A 22,295-nucleotide genomic window follows, 5' to 3' on the forward strand; every position below is an offset into this window, starting at 1 on the left:
TTTTTTAAAATAAATTAAATTTATATTTATATTTATATTTTTCAAATTATTTACATTTTTGAACTTTATTATTTATTTCTTTTGGAAACTAAAAAAATATTTGCAACAGAGTTTGTATTGTCTTGGTTTAGTTTTATCTTTCAATCTTATTCAAACGATTATGATATATTGATATCTATGGTAGTGATCTAATTTAATTTTTTTATTTCTATCTAATTCAAACTATTATGATTTAGATTGTATTGGATTGGTTTATTTAATTTTAGAAAAAAAATAATTCAAAATTTATATACAATATAATTTAAAATACAAAAATACAAAACTTTAAAACTTTATTGGTTTATGTCCATCCAAATTTTAAATTTTTAAAATTTTGTAATTTAAAATGTTCAATAATTTTTTTAAATGTCAATAAATTGATCAAACCTAAATCACAATAGTTAAATTAGATTGGATGAAAAAATAAATTCAAATTAATACAATACAAATTCTTATCATTTAAATCAAAATTGATTCGATTGAAAAATAAAATGAAATCAATATAATCCAAATTTTAATAAATTATATTGATTTTATCTTTTAAATAGTTCAATTGGAAACTGGCGTTAAAACGGTCCGGTCATCCTCTAAAAACTGTCCCTTCGCGAACCACTGCAAAACCTCTGAACGGGCCGGAAACCTGCTGGTTTGACCGGACCACGGGTCTCCAAAAACGGCGCCGTTTTAAATATAAAAAAAAACCAACGTTGCCTTTACTCACCACCCAGTCACCCCCAACACTAACCTAGGCTCTCTCTGCATTCTGCAACGGTTCTGCCGCAGTCCGTGCCGTCGGCGCCGTCCGTGGCCAGGCCCTCTCTTGTAGCTCGGCGTTCTGCTTCCCCTTTCATCCGTCCATCCTCTGTGGCTTCTCTGTTTTGTTGGCTTGGAGCAGCTTGCCGCCGTGTCGCCGCTCGCCGACGTCTCCCTGGTCGCCGTCCGTGTCTCCGTCGAAGGTTAGTGTCACTGCTTTGTGCTTTCACTTTTTCGGTTCTTGTTCGTGTCTCCGTCTTCTCTCCCTAGAGCCTCTGTTTGCTGATTTTTAATGTGAAATGGTGAAATTGCTAATTTGCTGATTTTGAGCTGCTGCTTTTTCTTTAATTTCTGAAAGTTTTGTTGAAATTTTTTTGCTGCTGATAAAAATGAAAATGAAATCATTATTGAAATTTTTGTTTAGGGATTAGGGATTACTTGTTGCTGTTTTGGAATGTTTGTTGAAATTTCAGGTTTAGTGTGATTAGGGATTACTTGTTGCTATTGAAATTTCAGGTTCAGTGTGATTAGGGAAAAATGGGAACAGACGAAACCCACTGAATTTCTGTAACAAAAGAAAAGGGGAAAATGGGGTTAGCGATTAGAGCTTAGGGCATTGAAGGATTGGATGAAAAAGATGAAACTTTTGGAACCTTTGGTTTGTGGGTATGTGAGAGTTGGAAAGGGATTGAATCGGGAGAGAGGAAAAATTGGGGTTTGGCGATGAACCGGTACATAAAATTGGTACCAAATTTGTCAGTAACAACTCTTTTGGGGAGTTCTACTATTTGAAGTTGAAATTAAGTTTTTTGTGGCCATCCTCTTCTCATGCTGTTAAATTATATAATTATATAATTACACATCATATTCCAGTAAGATTTTGTGGCCACCGGATGTACTAAAACATTTACAGTGATACTACTACCAATCTACCATGCCTTCTCTGTTCGACTTCATTAGCTAGTAACTATCTTTTCATGTTATTATTACTCAACATTTGTAAATAATTGTAATGCAAACAGGGCTTCATTGAACTGTAATTATATTTAATTGATTGTTTTGGGGCTAAAGGGTTAAAGTTCTTACTTCTTAGTTGATGTATGTAGTTGTCATAATAATTTTGACAGCTTTATATTATGTAACTCTGTCCACTAACTTCTAGTTTATGTGAAAACCGCTCTCACGTTTGGTTTATTCATCATTTCTTGGAATATACGTTTAAAATTTCTTGGTTTATGTGACGTTGAAGGACTTAACTTGTTTGGTTTCGTTTCGCAGGGTTGGGTAGTTTTCGCCGAAAATGCCGTCTCTTCAAACAGCACTGCCTCCTGAGCTGGCCAACAATGCCATTAGGGTCACTGACTAAACTTTCTGATGCTTCCTTTTTAGTGGAATCTATGTGCTTGTGTTTGAAATTTGGGACCTTTTTCTTTGCTGATAAAAATATCTGCTTTTTTTGTTTGTTCAGCTTTACCGTGAATGCCTACGAAGAGCTAAGTATATTGGCCATCGGGTACGTGATCTTCTCGCTTTTAGAAATGATGGGTTTCTTGTGTAGCCATGGTGAATTTTATTGCTGAGGAAAATTAACATTAGTGTCTCAAGTTTGCGATCTATGTTTTCAAAAAACATTTTATTTGATGCTCACTACTATTGTATGTAAAGATTCAACATGTAGGATGACTGCATGTTGATTCAGTATATAATCTTCGTGGTTATTCAAAGAAGAAGAAAGTAATATAGTACTAGTATTATGTGGCTTCTAAACATATGAGATGCTTTACCTTTTTCATTAAGGGAACTCACATCACATAGTATTTAGCCCATGATGAGAGTAGTTGAGCAAAAGAAAATTATAACATCAACGGTGGATTGCATATTTGTTGGTTGAGTATTATATTTAATACATTCATATAACTGATCCGTCTTGTTAATATTTAATGCGTTAAGTAAATAGGATAATAGGAGTATGTCTGAAGAAATTTGTCTTCTTTGAGTTTGAAGTGCGATTGTACTTTTAAAGGTGCACAATTTTAATTCTGATGAAAGCTTAATGAGCATCACACATGTATGTTTCATCCGTTTTTCTTTTTTTCATTCACATTACCTATGATCATGGTATTCTTGTTTATACTGGTTAACGTCCTTTCACGGCTAGTAGTGTACTCCCTCCAGATTTGTGCTAGATATCTAATATGCATGTTAGAAAGATAAGATTTATGAAATTGATTACATTGTGTATTTGCATGCAATTGCAGCAACATAACACACAGCTTCTTGTTGATATGGTGAGACAACAGTTTAAGCAAAACATGCACGAGACAGATCCTGAAAAGATTCAGCAGTTAAAGGATAAGTAAGGATGTGCCTTAATATAGTGTATCAATGTTGACTGTTGAGCAAGTATTCTAGATTCCTCGCTTTTTTCTTCTTTAATTCCAGCAGATAATACACGGCTGATATCAACATGAACATGAATGTGGGAGTTATTACTGATATGCATACCACCAGTGATTCTGGGTGCAAAATGATATATTATTTCCCTTGGTTTTGCAGTGCAGCAAGGGGACTTATCAACCACATACTATATGAGTCAGAGCAACTATCTGGTCGTAAATTTAGCAAGAGTCCTAAAGCAGTTTAGTTGGCTCTGTTCTTAATGATTCAATCCCTTCATCAATGCAAGGTTTGGCAGATCATCCATTGGCCGAACCTTCCAAAGGGCTGGAGAGATTGTTATATTCGTGAAAAAAATAAAATAAAATTGTAGAAAATAGCATGGTGGTTTTTTCTCTTTTACTTGTGCTATTCATGTCGAGTTCTAAAGTTTCTTAAATTTACATTTTATGTTCTGTCAAATGACCTTGTCTATTATACATTAAAAGATTCCCAAGGTGAAGTCTCCTTCAAGATATCGTGGCATTATGTTCCAATGTATGACATTTTTATTTCTGGATTTCTAATAGTTTAGGTGGTTAATTGATACTGGTCTTTATGGTTTAGATTTTAGAATGTTTTGTTGTATTTGTACTTTTTTTTATCATGTGAAACCAAGCATGGGGTATTGGGATTTTATTTTTTTTTGGTCAAATGAATTGGACAACTTCCAATCCTCAGCATTACAAACTCACTCACACCACACACATACAATACATAAGGATTCCATCCACTACTTAGCCTAGCTAAGTCTTGAACTTAGGTGCACTTATTACAAGGCATACATGATTGACCATTAGACCAAAGCCTTGCATGCGGGGTATTAGCCTATTGGGACTTGAGTGAAATTAGTTTGTGAAATAACGAAGGTTTCAGCAGTCAGCCCATGCTTGAGTCACCATTTTTAAGGCTTTGTTTGGATATAGAAAAGAAAATAGAAGGAAAGAAAATGAGAGAAGAGAAAATAGAAGAAAATGTAGAGTTAATTGTGTGTTGTTTGAATAAAGAGAAAATAGATAGAAAGAAAATTTTCTTTTGTTTAGATAGAAAAAAAAGTGAAAAAAAAGAAACCATAATAATATAAAATTATATTAATACTCTTATAATAAAATAAAGTATAAATATTTTTATTTGTTTATGTTTTATTGTATTTTATAAATTTTGTAAAATGTTATAATTTTATATATTTGATTTAAATTATTTATCTAATACATATATAATGTTTAAATGTAAATTTCTATTATAATAATATATTAAAACTATTAAAACTAAATTTATATTGATAATTATTAATAATAATAGAACTATGGATAATATTATAAATACACAAAAAATAACATTTTCCTCCTTGTTTTCTTGCTTATAATGGATGAAAATTTTTTAGTGAGATCACACCAAAATTTTTTTCCTTTCTATTTTCTTTATCATCCAAACGAAATAAAAAGTAATTATTTTTCCTTAGACCAAACATAATGTAAAAGAACAACAAGACAAGAAAGAATGACTTTTACAATATCCCAACTAAATAATCCGAAACAACAATTGGCTTTGCCAAGATTGAGATGTTTACATGGAACAAGGATCTTGCCAGCTTTCCAAGCAATCCTTGCAATTGAATGTGTTATGTAGCTAGACCTATAGCATTCAACCACCGTTACTCAGATCGGAGTCCCTTGCTTCAGCCGGACTAAATGGTCCTTTTCCATCAGCACCTTGAGGGCTGTGATTTCCTCTTAATTCTCTTATCCGAGGGCTGTATACTCTATCTGGCAAGCTCGAACTTCTCTGAAAATTTGCCATCTCTCCAGTTGGTGGAGTGGAGCTCCTTGTCTTTGGGCTGCAAATGCACCTTATCTCACCCCGGCTTCGAGTAATTAGACCATCTAGAATCTCTCCATCATCTGTGAAGGAAGCTGTCTTGCCCAAGTCTCCCTCCTGCAGAATCCGAGCAAGCATTGAATACATGAGGTTATGTCACAGATTGGCCAAAAGCAACAAGAAAGCCATTTCACACATATTGGTATGCAATTTTCGCCATTTCAATGCAAGAATCATTTAAGTTCAATGCAGTATGATGATAGAGATAAATCTTACTGTGGCTTGGTCGAACGGTGTGGCGGGTACTTCTTCATATTCCGCAGCATCTAAATCTTGGAGGTGCGCGGTTTTGAAAAACTTGGGCAGAATGTATTGTCTTACAGGAACAAGAAGCATGATCATAAGAGGGAACAGAACCCCAGCAATTGGAATCCATGTGATACCAAAACAAACAATCAAGTACACAGTCTGGAAGATCGTAAATGCTGCAATTCTTGTGAACAGTGCTGTTTCAATGTAAGTTGTGTCTTTATTGAAAAAAATAAAAAAAAAAAAACCGAAGAGAAAAGAGCAAAAAAGCAAGTTAGAGAATGAAACTCAAATGAATTTTCTGGGGAGTTGAAATGGTGTTTAGGCCAATACTTGGATCTTTTGCTCGGAGCAGTGAAAATTAGTAAAATGTGTTCCCAGAACTGGTTCCCGGGTAAGTTTTCAATGGCCATGAAAGCGAAATAACCCCCGAGTACAGAAGTTGGAATCATTTTCAGGACTGGCATTGCTGCTATGCATCCCCCTACCATCAAAGATTGGAGTAAGTTGTTCACTCGTTGTTCTTTAACCTCGATAGGCAACATGTCATTGATTTCCTTTTCGACATCAAATACTGACTCATCAATTGCAGCATTCATACTCTCCATGCTTGATGTCAATTGAATCATTGACTCTTTCAACTCTTTTAACCCCTGTCAAAACAATAAAATGAAGATCTATTGAATCCATCTTAGGCTAGGGAATTTTCAAACCACATGGCAGAAATTAAGAATCCAATGCCCAAGAACTTTTTATCAACTTCCATATGTCCAGAATTGAAGATTATTCATGCCATTGGTGAGACAGCAAGGGTAACTAACAAAAGACAACAATTCTGCATACTCGAGAAGGTTCCTGGTGAACTAGAGGGCTTTGTATCTGCTGGTAAGCTTCTTGCATGCTTTCATATAGTTGTCCCAAGCTTGACTTCTTTGTTATACAACTTCTAGCCGTTGCGACAAGCTGGTTTCTAAGTATCTGACAATCACCAAAATGATTATCACTACAAAGTAACAAACATGACGAAACGATATCAAGAAAACATTATATATTCTGCTTCTGATTTTGCTTTATCATTTTACTCCTAATCATGGTGAAGCTAAAGCTCTACAATACAAGAAAACTGGAAAGCTGCATATCTACCTGGTGCTTTAGTGTAGCTAAGCTTTTGGTATGCATTGGAGATTGTGGAATCACACCATTTGATGGGGGAATTCCAATTAGACCACATAATATAACCTCTCATACATTAAAGAACTTCAAATGGAATCTAAATGAATCTGACTGCAAGGCGAAAGCGAAGAGCTTTAGGATAAATAGCAAAGAACTGAAAGAATTTAAATACATGTAAGAGATGAAAAGAGCAAGGAGGATAATGTACCATGAATCCCAAAAGAAGTAAAATCATAATGGAAAGAAGGTGGCTTTCTTAGATTGAATTCTTTCTGCTGAGCAAGCTGAGATGCCACACTATGATCAAATAATAAAGCACAGCAATCATTGTTGCAGGAATAAATGCTCCAATGATATACATAATTGCCACATCCAGCATATCCTGTAGGTGATTTTTTGTGAGCAAATTTATATAGACATGTTAGGTAAATTTCTATGAACTGAGTTAGTGTAGAAACTCTTTTAAGCTAACATCTAATTAGACAAAAGCAGTTAATTTCGACACCAAACGCTATCTAAAACGGACAACATGTAATTAGATGTCAATGTAAAACTCTAAAAGGGGCAGTCTAATGCATAAGCATCTCGCGTAACTTGATAAATGCATTAGTGGCTAATTGAATCACATATTGTAGCAGCAAAAAAACTGGGATTTTCAAGTAATCATGCCTTTATGATAGTCCAGTTCTCATATGCACCCGGGGACCATGGATTCAGACTTAAGAGACGGCTAGGAATTCCTTTTGGAACACTACCAGCTGGTATATAACAACAGCAGTCCATAACAGAACCATCAATGGGACACCATAATCTGCTATAAAGCTCCTTAACCATCCTGCAATTAGAGGGAAAATAAATCTTATAAGAACTAATTGAAACATGATTAAAGAATATCCTAATGGAAGTGCTTACTATTTCTTGCAACTTTCTGTCAACAATCCACAAATTGACTATACAGAAAAGAAAATCAATACCTGAACCATACCGCCAAGACCTTGCTTTTCGGCTTCTCAATGCTGTAAGCAGTAGGCCAAAGGACAGAACCAAAGCAAACATGCCATTTCCAGATCTCCATGAGGGTTGAAACTCAGGTGATGCTGGATTTGCTCTTTCCGGTACATTAAACTCATTTATGAGTCCCTATTAAGCCAAATTAGACAGCATCTTGAATCAATTGCCATCCAAATACATATGTATCACATAGCATGTTATTTTCCATTACTATACTCAACAAGTACATAATCATTAGACCTCAAAAATTTTATTTGAGATACTGAGAAAGCAGAAAAGTTATGCCTCTTACCCTAATAGCCTCTTGCATGAAGAGCATTGCCCGGCTATGCGCGTAAACCTGTTGATGATGGAGCAAGCTCCCAAGATAGCCAACAGGAACAAGAAAACTGCTGTCCACAAGCATACCCTGCACATACAATGAATTCACCAGGCAAATAAGCTTAAGAGTGTTTGCGGGAAAAGTTAAAACAAAGAGCATAAATGATTGACGAGAACCTGAAAAGGTACAGCTCAAATCTTCCATATGATTGAAAAAGCCGAAAACTTATTTTTTCGTGCAAAAGAAGCTGAAAGATTTTTCTTTTCCTAGCTCAATATTTTTTGAAGAAAGAAAATCATCCAAACATGTGAAAACAAACTTCTTTTAGCTAAAGAAAGTGATTTTATGACAAAATGAGTTAAACAAACACTTTTGAATCACAAAGTAAGAAGTCTATACCATCCACTCCACGCCAGAAAGAGCAAAGAACCCAAATCCGGTCTACTTTTAGCGAAATTGAACATGAATGTACACATAATCACAGTTGGTTCCGCAACTCCGAGAATCAACAGAGGCTGGCCTCCATCTGGAAATTGTTGGAACAATGCACATGATCACACTTGAGGCTTACAGCTTACCGCATTAATCTTTCTTAATTAATCCATTCAGCTATCATTAAACAAGACTCCACACTTGGATCAAATCCAACAAACATATGAGATCAGTAAGAAAATCAATAGAAACGTAACTAGGACTTTCATGTACCTGTATCTCTTTCCAATTGTTCTCCAAATGAAATATCTGGAATTGCTGAAGCAAAAAATATGTATGTAGTACCAAGTTAACATTCCATTTTTGTCCCAGAAAAAATATCAAAGTATAATAAATAAATAAAATAAAATAAAATAAAATAAAATAAAAGCGAGAATCTTTATATTACAAGAAAGAAGCACCTGAAACCAGCATTGAGACCACCAATCCAATCTTGCTTGTAACCCATGAATCTTCCTTGAAGATCATTCTTTATTCCACGAAATGGAACAAATATCTCTTCCATGGCTTAATAATAACCAAAGAAGCTAAATTTCCTTTGATGCTTTAATAGTTTCACAAGAACAAATTATGGGGTCATTCAACAGAACCAAAATGAAAACTGTGTTATCTCAATCAAGTGCAATGAGATTAACACTGAACAATGAATGGACAAGTAGAACACCAAACACTTCAACAGGAAAATGAACACAGCAACAGAAAAGAAGAAAAAGAGAGAAACTTTGAGACAGAGTTTGAGGGGGAAACTTCAAATATATAGAGGGTAATGCGCGACACAGAATTTCAAAAGGGATGGAAAGAAATGCAGTTAAACATTGCAAAACGAACCAACTTTGAGGAAAAGGAAAAAAAATGAAGAAACAATAAAACAGAAAAAGAAAGAGTTAACAACATTTTCACCAAGGACAGGCAGTCAATCATAAAAAATTAGGGTAAACTAAGAAAATGATAACCAAAAGTTTATTTTGCTAATAAAAATAACTTCTAAAAGGAATAGAATTTGTCTCCTCTAAAGCATTGTTAGCAAAATCGGATCGGACCGACCGATTCGACCAAAAAACTGATGAACCGAATCTTAAACCGATTCGATTCGATGATTTGACCGGATGAGATAATGAATCGGTGCAAATCGATCAAACAAACTGGGATTCGAACCCCCTTCATCAAGAAAAAACATGATACTCACAACCACCAGGCTGTTAAACTTGTTATCAATATATATGCAAATTAAAATATATATAAATATCTTTCAGCAAATAATTTATTTTTATTTAATTTATTTTAATTTTAGTTATAAACTCATTCATTCTTAAATTAATTATATTTTTATTTAACAATAATTATAAATTCATTTATTTTTTTTATAATTATATAATATATATTAATGTTATTTTTCAATAAATACTTGTAGTATATAATAGTATAATAGATATAAACTAATTAATAAATTATTAAAATTCGAAAATAATAGTTATTTTAATATAAAAAAAATAAAAATATTTATGGTAGAGTAAAATTAACAAAATACTTATTGTTTCTGTTTTATATTATTTTAAAATAGTTAGATATTTTAAAAATGATAGTGAAAATATGTATTTTAATTTTTTTATTATATTTTATTTTTTATTTACATAGGACCGGGTCAATCGGTTCAACCAGTAACCTACCGATTAAATCAATAATCCAGTAACTCAGTAACCTGATCGATTTGATCACCGGTTCGGTTCTAACAACTATACTCTAAAGTTTGAATTTCAAGTGTGAGATTTCATAGGTGAGACCAACAACACTCTACCGTTAAGTTACCCTGGCCGCGGCCCCTTATCCAGTTTTGAGTTTTTCACAAAGGCAAACTAATAATTTTTTGAGAAAAGGACAAATAAGTCCCTGACCTTTTGTCCTGCAAACATTTTTGTCTCTGACCATTGAAAAATACCTTTTAAGTCCCTGACCTTCACAAAACTTGGACAGATCAGTCCCTCCGTCCAAATGCCTCCGTCAGGGACTGATCCGTCCAAGTTTTGTGAAGGTCAGGGACAAAAATGTCCACAGAACAAAAGATCAGGAACCTATTTGTCCTTTTCTCTAATTTTTTTCAATAAAAAATAATATTAGAAAAAGGACAGAAACCACAGACCACACATAAATGAAGTCAAATGAACTCTTCCTTCAACTGATTAAACCCTTCTTCGAGAATACACAGAAGTGAGTTTGATGAGCAGTGGCACGATCTCCGATGGCGAACGAACTGCTAATTTTGTTTCTAGGAACAATACTGTTCCTGTGTGTGGAATCAAAGTACATAGCGTATAACACCTCGCAGGGCGTGGTGCCTGGGAAGCTCAACGTTCATCTCGTTGCTCATACACACGACGATGTTGGTTAGTTGAATACCGTTGATCAGTACTATGTTGGTTCTAACAATTCAATTCAGGTACTTCTATTTTTTTTTATTTTTTTTTTCCAGTGAACTTTTGAAGAATGTGTCTGTTGATTGAAACTGATTTCGCAACAAAAGGAAAGGGAAAAAGAGATCGAATGATTGATTCACCATTGCGAGCGTTAAGGAAAAAAAGTTTATTTCAATTCCGAAGCGAAACCTAGCGTCTCCTGATAACACTCTATCCCTTTAATCCATTCTTTTGAACTGGTACCTTAGCTAGTTGAGCGATTTCTACAAGCTGAACAATTTGAGAAAGTGAAGTATCTGATCCAACATGTGTAGCTTTAATCAGTAAGCACCCATTCTCATTGATTGTTCCATCGATAATCTATTCAGCACATTTCAAGAAATTAAAAATGTTTCCCTAATTTAAAGTACTGGAAGTCTGATTAAAATAATCAAAGGTGCTAGCATATTTCTCTACAGAATGATATCAACCTCAGAATCCAGTGAATATTAAATAAACCTATGGCTAAACTCATCACAGAATGCATTTTATGAATTATCCAGTTATCTAATATCTGGTTTTGTTGTTTAGCCTTTTTATATTTGTTGAAATGAATGCGTATGTGTATGTTAGAATCTTTGCACTAGAGTGGCAGTAACTACTATAGTCTAAAACCAAATGCTTATATTAGAGGATGGTTATTTTGTTTGAATTTAATCTCCTTGATCACTCTGTTGTTCTGAGTAATTTTTTAAACAAATTTTGTGTAGGGGGCTTGTGTGCAAAATGTGTTGGATTCTGTTGTTCAAGCTCTTTTGGCTGATAAGAATCGAAAGTTTATCTACGTTGAGCAAGTAAGCTAATATATATTTTTTTAATTTGTATGTGTGTGTGACTTCATTTCTTGCTCATGTGACTATGTCTTTTTGGATTATATTGCTGCATCTACTTCCTCCTAGAGGAAAATATATAACTGGAAAAAGTTGGTTTTTTAGGTCCAACATAGTGCTGTTACAAGTTTTCTATTCATCCCTTTTTCTGCACTGGCTATATATATAACTTTTATTTCTTATTTTTATTTTGTATGTAGTCTATTCATGCAGGATTATTCAAATTTTGAGAGTCAAGGTTGCTTATCAGTTATCACCTAAACTAAGCCACTGTTTTATACCTGAACATGCCATGTGACTGTATGTTCATGTTCATTTGATGAAATAGACCCTTTTCAAACTTTTTCTTGAAATATTTCTTTCCTCAATGCAGGCCTTTTTCCAGAGATGGTGGAGAGATCAGAATGAGGCTGCTCAGGATAGTGTAAAGAAACTCATTAGTTCGGGTCAACCAGAATTCATGTAAATTCCATTTCTGATGCAAAATTTCGTTAGTTGAGGAAGTGTGACTCGCATTGAAAACTGAAATATACACCTCTCGTCATTTGTACGGTTGTCTCATATTGGAATCCCCTATGGGGAGTGTCCGCAAAAGCATTTCTGTTCTATCAAATGGTTTAAACTTTAAAGTACAAAATACGGTGAAAATTATAAAAGTGCATTCTTTTTCTTGAGTGATACATGGCTCTTCATGGCACTACTATTTCATGGTCACACTGATCCCTACTATTACTCCATGTGATCGATCATATAACTGCACTTATTGACACTAGAAAAAATAGTATACCCTGTCCATACAGCTCAAGAATATATGGATCTCAATATAGTTCTTCAATATCTAGAACACCAAAAAACAATATTAGCACCATCCGCTACCTCATTTGATAGTCTATTAACCAAGGTTATGTTTAACCAACCTCAATTGGGGGTATTCGGTAGCAATTTCAATTGCCATAACTTTGTTGAATTCTACAACACAAGATATAAGAACACAAAAAGTAAAAAAATAAAAAGGATTACTTTGGATTACCAGCATATAGGAAGAATATGAAAAGATAGAATTGCACTCGATCAATGAACTGGAATATTCGGAACCACAGACACAAAAGAAGTTCTAAGTTGAACCTTCATAAATTGGTAGGAACTCAAATTCCACTTCAAGATGATTCATAGTTCTTCAAGCAGATAGGGAAATAGAGAAAAAACACCTATGCAATCAGCACAAATGATTGACAGTACCAACTTAAAGACAATAAACTGTTACTAATCAACTTCCATAAAAATAAGAACTTATTCAATTAGCTTTCATAGCCGAGCTAAAAGACTAAAACACAACTCATCTGTTGATTGATCACAAGCAGCAATATTCATCTTCATCTTGTTCCCCTCCAAGTAGGCCTGCTCTTCCTGGTGCGGGCATTGGTATGAGTTTGCTGGCCTCGACAGGGTAAGCCATCGACATGCCTGATGCCTCTGTAGCACTGAATGCCCACCAACCTCCCCACATCTCTTTCAACACACTTTTTCTGTTGCCAAACAAAAAATGTTAACACTATCTGACTAACAAGAATTCATTTAAATAACTAACAAGTAATAACAAAGATCATTGATTATTGGGTACCAAATCATTCCCAATCAAGTACTTGGAAAGCAATTCGCGAAGGGAGTACAACTCTCTCTTGCTAAGATCTCTAACGTATTTATTTTCGACACCGAGCTCGCAGACAATGTGATGAGCCTTGGAACGCCCAATGCCATGGATATGCTGAAGAGCATACTGGAGGCGATTCTGATCAGGGATTTCACCTCCAACACCACCTCCTATGTTTATATTTTGTGCACGCACGCCCCAAACTTGCACCAACACAAAATTGGCGAAATCGTATTCCAATTGAGAAATTTAGAAGTAGACTCACAAGAACCCTAAACCCTTGAAAAATCATAAGATGGTGAATGTGATTCCGTGGAAGAGCCTTGCGAACTTACGGAAAGGTTTTGACGAAGGCGGAGAACAACATTCGTGGCATTGTGGAGACTCAACATGGTTTGGATTGGGATGGTCGCCAGTGAGGGTTTCCAACTCCACAGTTTGTTCTTTCCAATGGAAATTGACGAGACTGAAGGATGCGGTGACAAAGAAATTCAGAGAGACAAATTTAAATTTTGACGAATATACGATAAATGGTTCAGAGGTTCAACCGGTTTAATTAAATATTTCCCGAGAATCCACAACAAAGATAAGGGGTGTAATCACCTGGAAGATCATATGAGGATCAGATCTCTGGAGTTGTCGCTGGCGAAATCATTGGATTCGACGTTGATGCAGTCACCCACAGCCGGATTAGATCACTGAGATTGTCACTGCAGCAAGAACTCCACTATATACTGTGAGGACCCAGTGCAAAAAATAAATAATCTTCTTGCCTCTAACTAGTTTGTAACAAGCAAGAGCTCTGATTCGTCATCAATCCAACTCTGTCCAGGTGTTTTCTTTAACCCTTTTGATTTTGCTGAGACCCTAACCCTTGCTGAATCCTCCCATCTTCCACTTGCAGCATAAATATTGGAAAGCAGCATGAAGCTGCCAGTTATTTCTGACTTCAGGTTCAGAATGTTTGATTCTGTTTATTCTGCAATGTCTCTGTCTCTGTGTATTCTACATGAGTTTAGAAGAGCTCCCCAAACGCAGTCATTAGGTTCAACTGGCATGTTTCTAACAATGTCGCTTGCTTCTTGCAGAAGTCCAGCGCGACCAAGGAGATCAACCATGCATGCATAGTGCTCTACATTAGGATTTATCCCAAATTCACTGGCCATCCGATTGAAAAGGCCGCGACCTGCATCCAGTAATCCAGCATGGCTGCAATGCAAGCGGATAGAACAGCAACAAAAGAAACGTTATCTGGCTTCATTCCAGCTTCAAGCATCTCATCAAAAGTTCTTAATGATCTCTCGCCAAGTCCATGGATTCCATAACCACCAATCAATGAATTCCATGAGATTATATCTCTACCCTTAATATCATCAAATACCAAATGCCCTTCCTTGAAACCACCACACTTCATATACATGTTAATCAGACCATTTCCCACCAAAATATTGTCATCCATCTGAGTCCTAATAGCATAACCATGGAGCTCCCTGCCAAGATTCAATGCTGCTAACTCTGCACAAACTGATAAAACACTGGAAATCGTCACACAATTGGTGATTACTCTGCAAAGCTGCATTTGCCTAAAATGTTCAAGTGACTCCTCACAACGGCCCTTAGAAGCAAAGCCACAGATTACTGCACTCCAACTTATGACGTTAGGCCTCACTAGCAAATAACTATCCAATTTCTCCATCTTCATAAACAATGCATAGGCCTCATCACACAATCCTGATTCAGCATAAGCTGATATCAAAGCATTCCAGCTTACTAGGTTCCTGGCCTTCATCTCAAAAAACACTTTATGAGCATCCCTAAGATGTTCATGCTTCCCATAACCACCTATCAGTGCATTCTTTACAAACAAATAATCTTCATATCCACCTTTAACAACATACCCGTGGATTTCACTGCCCCTGTCAACATCAACCATATCAGAACACACAGATAACACCACAGCTAATGCTTCAGCACTGATTTCAACCCCCCTTGTTCTCATCAACTTAAACAACTCAAGGGTTTCATCATAAAATCCACATCTAGCATGGCTTGACAACAGTGAAGTCCATGTCACAGAGTTAGGTTGCAAACCTTCCAACTCCATCCTCTTAAAGATCCTAGAAGCACCAACAGGATCGCAACTCAAACCATGGTATTCCAGGAGACAAGGCTTCTCACAAGTATCCTATCAAACAGGTGGCACGCATATTCCATTTTCCCAAGCTTCCCATACATGCTCAAAAGTTCATTAACCACATGAAGATGATTCCAAAAACCCATTTGCAAAACATGACAATGGACGAGACCAGTGAAACCCATCAGGAAAAAATCCAAGCTTTTGCATGGCAACATAAAGCTGAATTGCTAATTCATAATATCCATAAGTGACATTGGCTCTGATGATGGAATTCCATAGAAGAAGGTTCTGGAGTTCGTCAAAAGGGACCAAACTGAACACTTTGCGTGCATCAGAGACAAGCCCAAAGCGTGAATATAGGGATATGAGCCTGGAGGCCAAGAAGGGGGAATGATGAGCATCCGCGACGAAGATTTGGGAGTGGATTTGGCGAGCTTGTTGGAGAGTAAGGGATTGCTGAAGAAGAGAATCGAAATAACCGAGAAGTTCATAGTGGTGGGTGACGCAAGTGTGGAAATGGTGGTAAGATATCAAAGGTTTGAAAAGAAGAATGCGATGGAAACGTGAGGAGCGAGAGAACAAGCAATCAGACACAGCATTGAGCATCACGGACCTAGCCAATGGCAGATGATGCCATCGCAGGTGAAAACAATGAAGGAAGCTGTAGCAACAATCCTATCCTACTATCTTCTTAAGGCCCCTGCTATGGTGATTTATGTGGAGAAAGTAGAAACCAACTTAAGTTTGACGACTAAATCCCAGACTGCTCCCGAGATTCATGTTACGCTATTGGGGCTTTTGTGTTTTTTCATTGTACTTCTGCGAAAGGGAGATGGCATCCAGAGGTTAGTGTCTTTTGCTTGTAGTCTTCTTTCTTTTCTTTTGTGTGTCAAAATGAAAAAACAAGAGGATAAAGTGGTTGAGGTTAAAGATGATCTTTATGAATGGGTTCACGCTGACGTTAAGTGTCATGCGTCTCTTTATCAGAACCTGAAAATGCTTGCTTCACTTAATGCTTCGGACTGAGTTCGCAAGAACGCTGGTTGTGGCATTGAGCTGATTGCTTGTAATGGGGAAGAGAGGGTCTGTGATAAAAAGGGGAAATTGGGCGTATTTTTATGTTTATACTTGTCTGTTTTCTTAGTTGAACTTAAAGCTTCCCTTCACCAACTACGAATGCATGGTTTTGGCTCAGTTGAACTGTGTCCCATCTCAGCTCCATCTTAATTCGTGGGCCTTTTTTTCATGGTTTTGAGGTTCTAATGTCGTTTTTAAATCACATTCCCTCATTGAACTTGTTCTTTTCGCTTTTTCAATTCAAAGGAGTTCGTAGAGGTCTCTAGATAAATTTGAGCAGCTATCCAAGGTGCGCTTTGTTTTTCTTGTTTAAATCTTCTTTCAAAAGTTTTAAAGAAATGTTTGTAAAAAATCATTCTTCTGAGATCGAGTATTCCTTTTTTCTTAATGATGAATTGGGTGAGATGTTTCCTCTTTATTGGTGTCCTGAGTTTATGCAAGTTCTTGATGCCTTTGAAAGATCAGAGGAGGATGATTTGATTTTGGAGTATCTGATTAGTGTGTTTTCTTCTGGGAAGTTACTGTCCATTGCCGAGCTTCTTAGGTTTGAGACGGATTCTGATAGGTTGAGTGAATACATTGGTGAGTGTTTTCGTTGGGTTTGTCCTGTGTTGTTTATTCTTATGTTGTGCTGATGATGTTTTCTACTCTATTTTTGCTGTTAGGTAGAAGGGTTCCGAGCTTGTCCTCGGCGAAGATGAGGTCGTTTTTGGAGAAGAAGGAAGGAAAAGATGCTTCTGCGAGTAAGGTTTTGAAAGAAGATAATGCTGATGTCGCTCAGTCGAGTGGGAAAAGTCCTGAGCCGAAAGGTTCACTGAAAATTCTTTCTGGTTTCGATGTTGCTGCCGGCTCTGGGGTCAGGAGTGGGGTTAGAAGGCAAATGCCACTGCACGGCTTTGCACCCGGGGGTTCCTCGGAATCTGTTTTTAGTGATCAGTTTCCTTTTTCTGCCCTGTCGGATAAGGTCGGCCAGAATGCTCATGATGTTTAGCTTTTGAAAGATGTTGGTAAATAGGTTGTCGGGCAATATATGTAGGTTGGTTTATATTTGATTTTTTTCCTTGGAAAATTTTGGTGTTTTGATGATATTGTTTTTTGGCAGGTTATTGCTACTAGGCTGCTTTGTGTTGGTCGTAGTGATGAGCTCTTGGGTGCTCAGGAAAGGAAAGATGCTGAGAAAATTAAGCGTCTTAAGAAATCGCTTTTTGAGAGAGATGAAGTGATTATTGATTTGACTAAGAGGATGAAAGATTTGGAAAATGGTGTTAGGTGTTTATAGGACCAGATCCGCTCCTTGCAGGAGCAGTCGAAGGAGTTTGACTTGGAAAAAGGTATGCTGACTGCTTGAATTCATGAGTTAGAGGATGGAGGCATAGTAATGTTTGTTGCCGGGTTTGACTGTGCTGTGAGTTAGGTGTCTGCTTTTTGCTCCTGACTTTGATGTCAGTCGATTTGACGTTACAAAAATAGTTGTTCGGGGAAATTTGGTTGATGATGAACATGGGGATGAAGCCCAGGATGAAAATGTAAATGATAAATGAATGTTAGTTTATCTTTGTAGACTTTGTTAAAGCTTTTGGATTGTTCATTTTGTATTTTGGTTATGAGAATGTGTAAGACTTTGTATGCAACATATCTTTCTATTTAGTATGAATGCATGCTTGTTTTGTTTAGATAGCATGTTTAAATGACGTCTAGTAGACTTGTTTCTTTGATTTTGAAGTGATCAGCCTCGTTAAAACCTCCCCGAATAAAACCCTTGTCATGGGAAAAACCTCGATGGTAGGAAAAAGAGTACCTCCCAATCTTCAAAAGGTTACAAATGTTCAAGTGTGATACAATCGTAATGAACCAATATTCCAAGTATTTGGTAGGTCTTCTCCTTCTAGGGTTTGCAACGAATATGCACCTCGGCCATGAACCAGTATAACTTGGAAAGGGCCTTCCCAAGTGGCGGCAAGCTTATCCTCTCCTGGTGGTTTTCAGACGTCTTCTAGGCGTCGGAGAACGAGGTCCCCTTGCTGAAACATCTGAGGTTTGACCTTTGTGTTGTATTTGCGTTGGATCATGAGCTGAATCGCCTCATGTCTTATCCTTGATTCTTCTCGTACTTCACCCAGTGTGTCCAACTCGGTTTTCCTGGTTTGGTTGTTTGTGTCTTCATCAAGATGATTCGTTCTGATTGACCCTTGGGATATTTCGACCGGGATCATTGTGTCGGATCCGAACATTAACCTGAAAGGTGTTTCCTTAGTCGAGCTTTGTGGGGTGGTGTTGTAACCCCAGAGGATTTTCAGTATCAGTTCTGCCCACTGTCCTTTAGCTATTGTCAACTTTTTCCTCAGAGCCTGCAAAATGACTTTATTAGCCGCTTCGGCGAGCCCATTGGATTGTGGGTGCTCAACCGAGGAGAAATGGTGTTTTATGTTTAAATTTTGCAAAAAAAGATGCTATTTTTTTATCAGTGAATTGTCTACCGTTGTCAGTGACAATGTCCATGGCAGTCCATACCGACATATGATAAATTTCCAAACGAAACCTTTTACCTTGTCCAACGTTATTTTGGCTAGTGGTTGGGCCTCTATCCATTTTGTGAAATAGTCGATTGCTACTAACAAAAATTTCACCTGTCCCTTGGCAATTGGGAAAGGGGCCGAGTATATCAAGCCCCCATCTATGGAAGGGCCATCCGATCTCTATGGTATGTAAAGTCTTGGCTGGGTTATGGATAATTGGTGAGCACCTTTGGCAGTTGTCACATTTTCGAACCTTCTCGAGACAGCCAATAGTACCCTGCTCTTAGTATTTTTGTTGCAAGGCTTCAGCCTCCAATATGTGTGCCACAAATCCCTTCGTGTGTTTCTTCCATTGCTAGGGTGGCTTCTTCATCTCCTAGACACTTGAGCAAAGGTCGGGAGAAGCCTCTTCTGTAAAGGTCGTCTCCTATGATGGTGAAGAAACTTGCTTTCCTCTAAAAGAGCCTCGGGCTTTTTCCTTCTCTGGCATTTTCCATGTTTTAAGAATTTGATGTAGGGTGTTCTCCAATTCTGTTCCTGCGACATGCTCATGACAAGGTTGTTGCATATGCTAGGTTGTTCTAATGTTATGTGTGACAAACTAGGTGGTATTCCCACTTTTCTAGATGTAGCTAGTTTAGATAACACATCGGCTCGATTATTGCCATTTCTATTTACATGCATTATTTCTAGATGTTTGAAATGTTGAGCTAAATATTTTACCTGTGAGTAATATTGTTCTAAGGAAGGTTCACATACCTAGAATACGTCGTTTACCTGTTGGACTACCAAAAGAGAGTCGCAGTAGACCTTGATGTTTTGTATTCCGCACTCTTTTGCTAGGTGCATGCCGGCTAGGAGTGCTTCGTATTCAGATTGGTTGTTGTTAACCGGAAACATGTACTTTATTGACTGCTCGGTTGAGATTCCATCTTTATCTTTGAGGACTATACCTGCTCCTTTGTCGTCCTCATTGGCTGCTCCGTCCACATACAGCTCCCATTCTGGGTGTATGTCTTCGTTTGATGTTAGTCCTGCTACGAAGTCAGCCAACGCTTGTGATTTTAGTGAGCTCCAAGTTTGATATTCCATATCATATTCTGACGGCTCGATGGACCATTTGATTAGTCTTCCAGCGAGGTCGGGTTTTATCAGCACCTGCCTTAGTGGTTGGTTTGTCCGTACTATGATCTTGTGGCTTTGAAAATAGTGCCTTAGTCGTCTCGCTGTGATTACTAGGGCGTATGCCAGTTTTTCAATGGACGGATACCGTGTTTCTGCGTTTTGCAGAATCTTGCTAACGAAGTATACTGGATTCTGTTGCCGACTTATTTCTTTTACAAGCACAGATAAAATTGAATTAGCAGATACTGAAAGATACAGATATAACGGGTTACCAGGTTTTGGTTTTGCCAGTATGGGAGGAGATGAGAGTATTTGTTTGAATTCGGCAAATGCGTTTTTGCATTTCTCTGTCCATTCGAACTTCTTTGATTTTCATAGTGTGTTGAAGAAGTGGTCCAATCTTGCTGCCATTGTTGGTAGAAATCTTGACAGGGCGACTAGTCTTCCTGTAAGTTGCTACACCTCTTTGATTGTTGATGGCGACTTCATATCCAAAATTGCCTTACACTTGTCGGGGTTTGCCTCTATGCCTCTGTGTGTTAACATAAATCCTAGAAATTTACCTCATTGAACTCCGAATGCGCATTTTTTTTAATTGAGCCGCATATTGTATTTTCTCAATTGATCGAACACTTCTTTTAGGTCGGCTAGGTGTTCCTCTTTGGTGTTTGACTTGACTACCATGTCATCCACGTACACTCCATGTTCTTTCTGATTTGTCTCTGAAAAACTTTGTCCATTAAACGTTGGTAGGTAGCACCTGTGTTTTTTAGGCCAAATGGCATGACCTTGTAGCAAAAGTTGCCCTGGTCAGTTATGAAGACTGTTTTATCTTCGTCAGTGGGGTGCATGGCCTGAATACGCGTCCATGAAGCTTTGTATTTGATAGCCAGAGGTGTTGTCTATGAGCTTGTCGATGTTCGGCAAGGGATAAGAGTCTTTTGGGCATGCTCGGTTCAAGTCAAGGAAATCCACGCACATTCGCTATTTCTCCGAGTTCTTTTTTACCATTACCACGTTTGCCAACCAAGATGTGAATTGTATTTCCCGATTAAACCCTGCGCTTATCAGTTTTTGTGTTTACTTTGTTGATGCTTTCGTCCTTTCTTTCCCGAGATGCCTTCTCTTTTGTTTCACTGGTCGAGCTTTAGGGTCGAGTGCCAGTCTATGACATATGACCTCCGGGTTTATCCCTAGCATGTCGGCCGGGGTCCATGCGAACAGATCGGCATTGGCTTGGAGTAGGTCTGTCATCTGCTGTTTGTATCCTGCAGGTAGAGTAGAACCAATGTTAGTGGATTGGTTCTTGTCTTCTATCAAGTTTACCTTGTGTAGATCATCTGCCAGTTTTGGTCTTTGTTCATGATTTATTTGAGGGTCCAATTCGACAAAGTCTGGTATATCGCTGGCGTTGTATACTGAGTTTATCCTTCTTGCCGATGTCTGCTGTATTTTGAGACCTGCGTTGTAGCATTGTCTTGCTTCTTTTTCTGTCTGAGTGCACTGTTACTATAGCTCATTTTTCTTAACAAAACTTAACACACAAGTGAATAGTGGAGACTATGGCTCCAAAAGCATTTAAAAATGGTCTTCCTAAAATAATATTATAGGGACTGAAGCAGTCAACAATTAAATATTGGATGTCCAAAGTTTTTGAGTGAGGGGGTTCCCCTAGGGTCTTCCTCATCCAGACATAACTTGTAACAAGGATTCCTTCCCCTGAAAATCCGAATAATTCACCGGAAGATGGTTGTAACACTTTTTCGTTCAGTTGCATCTTTTTAAAGGTTGATAGAAACATGACGTCGGCACTGCTTCCTTGGTCTAATAAGACTTTCTGAATTAGGAGGTCCCCGGTTGTTACCGAGATGATGACAGGGTCGTCGAGGTTAGGAGCTTTAGTCTCGAAGTCTTTGCTTGTGAACGTTATGTCGGGGATTCTGGGTATAGGTACGTCAGGGTGTGTTTCGTCCTGTACTGTTAGCGTAGTCCTGTAGCTTCCTTTCCTGGCCGAGCTTGTTTCTCCACCGCATGTGAACCCTCTTGAAATCTAATTGATGCCTTTTTTGTGGTTGACTATTCTGCCATTGGAATTTTTTGTCGTTTGTCTGTGGGTGTTCTACTTCGGCCGAGGTTGACGGGTCTTTACGTACTTG

General features: G+C 37.4%; 3 protein-coding genes, 1 long non-coding RNA gene and 1 pseudogene across 5 annotated transcripts; 3 read left to right on the forward strand and 2 right to left on the reverse strand.

Annotated features, from left to right (window-relative positions):
* On the forward strand, positions 622–3,794 carry LOC107616510. The gene is made up of 5 exons (XM_016318458.2): positions 622–995; positions 2,071–2,146; positions 2,261–2,305; positions 3,051–3,148; positions 3,349–3,794. The coding sequence occupies exons 2-5, from the start codon at positions 2,093–2,095 to the stop codon at positions 3,434–3,436; spliced, it is 285 nt and encodes a 94-aa protein (XP_016173944.1). The 5' UTR covers positions 622–995; positions 2,071–2,092; the 3' UTR covers positions 3,437–3,794.
* On the reverse strand, positions 4,811–9,532 carry LOC107616508 (annotated as a pseudogene).
* On the forward strand, positions 10,492–12,313 carry LOC107616512. 2 transcript variants are annotated; one of them, XR_002353187.1, is made up of 3 exons: positions 10,492–11,087; positions 11,514–11,597; positions 12,007–12,313. It is a non-coding gene; the product is annotated as an uncharacterized LOC107616512 (long non-coding RNA). The 2 variants fall into 2 exon arrangements; XR_001614525.2 differs by having other exon boundaries at positions 10,492–10,787.
* Positions 12,673–16,729, reverse strand: LOC107616509 (putative pentatricopeptide repeat-containing protein At1g17630). The gene is given in 5 exon segments (XM_021110261.1): positions 12,673–13,159; positions 13,620–13,750; positions 13,888–14,498; positions 14,501–15,429; positions 15,432–16,729. Coding segments are annotated over 3 exon segments (1,569 nt in total). The 5' UTR covers positions 15,637–16,729; the 3' UTR covers positions 12,673–13,159; positions 13,620–13,750; positions 13,888–14,063.
* On the forward strand, positions 16,141–18,003 carry LOC110266182. Its single transcript, XM_021110262.1, has 2 exons — positions 16,141–16,266; positions 17,164–18,003. The coding sequence occupies exons 1-2, from the start codon at positions 16,200–16,202 to the stop codon at positions 17,487–17,489; spliced, it is 393 nt and encodes a 130-aa protein (XP_020965921.1). The 5' UTR covers positions 16,141–16,199; the 3' UTR covers positions 17,490–18,003.

Source organism: Arachis ipaensis, chromosome B09, assembly GCF_000816755.2.
Source record: "Arachis ipaensis cultivar K30076 chromosome B09, Araip1.1, whole genome shotgun sequence".
In the NCBI taxonomy this organism is placed as follows: Eukaryota; Viridiplantae; Streptophyta; class Magnoliopsida; order Fabales; family Fabaceae; genus Arachis; species Arachis ipaensis.

Bases quoted from the DNA above. Each gene is read 5' to 3' on its own strand.
- LOC110266182 (XM_021110262.1), top strand. From the start codon at position 16,200: ATGTTACGCTATTGGGGCTTTTGTGTTTTTTCATTGTACTTCTGCGAA. The intron at 16,267-17,163 runs GTTAGTGTCTTT...TTTTGCTGTTAG, and splicing joins AAGGGAGATGGCATCCAGAG to GTAGAAGGGTTCCGAGCTTG.
- LOC107616510 (XM_016318458.2), top strand. From the start codon at position 2,093: ATGCCGTCTCTTCAAACAGCACTGCCTCCTGAGCTGGCCAACAATGCC. The intron at 2,147-2,260 runs GTCACTGACTAA...TTGTTTGTTCAG, and splicing joins TGGCCAACAATGCCATTAGG to CTTTACCGTGAATGCCTACG. The intron at 3,149-3,348 runs GTAAGGATGTGC...TTGGTTTTGCAG, and splicing joins ATTCAGCAGTTAAAGGATAA to TGCAGCAAGGGGACTTATCA.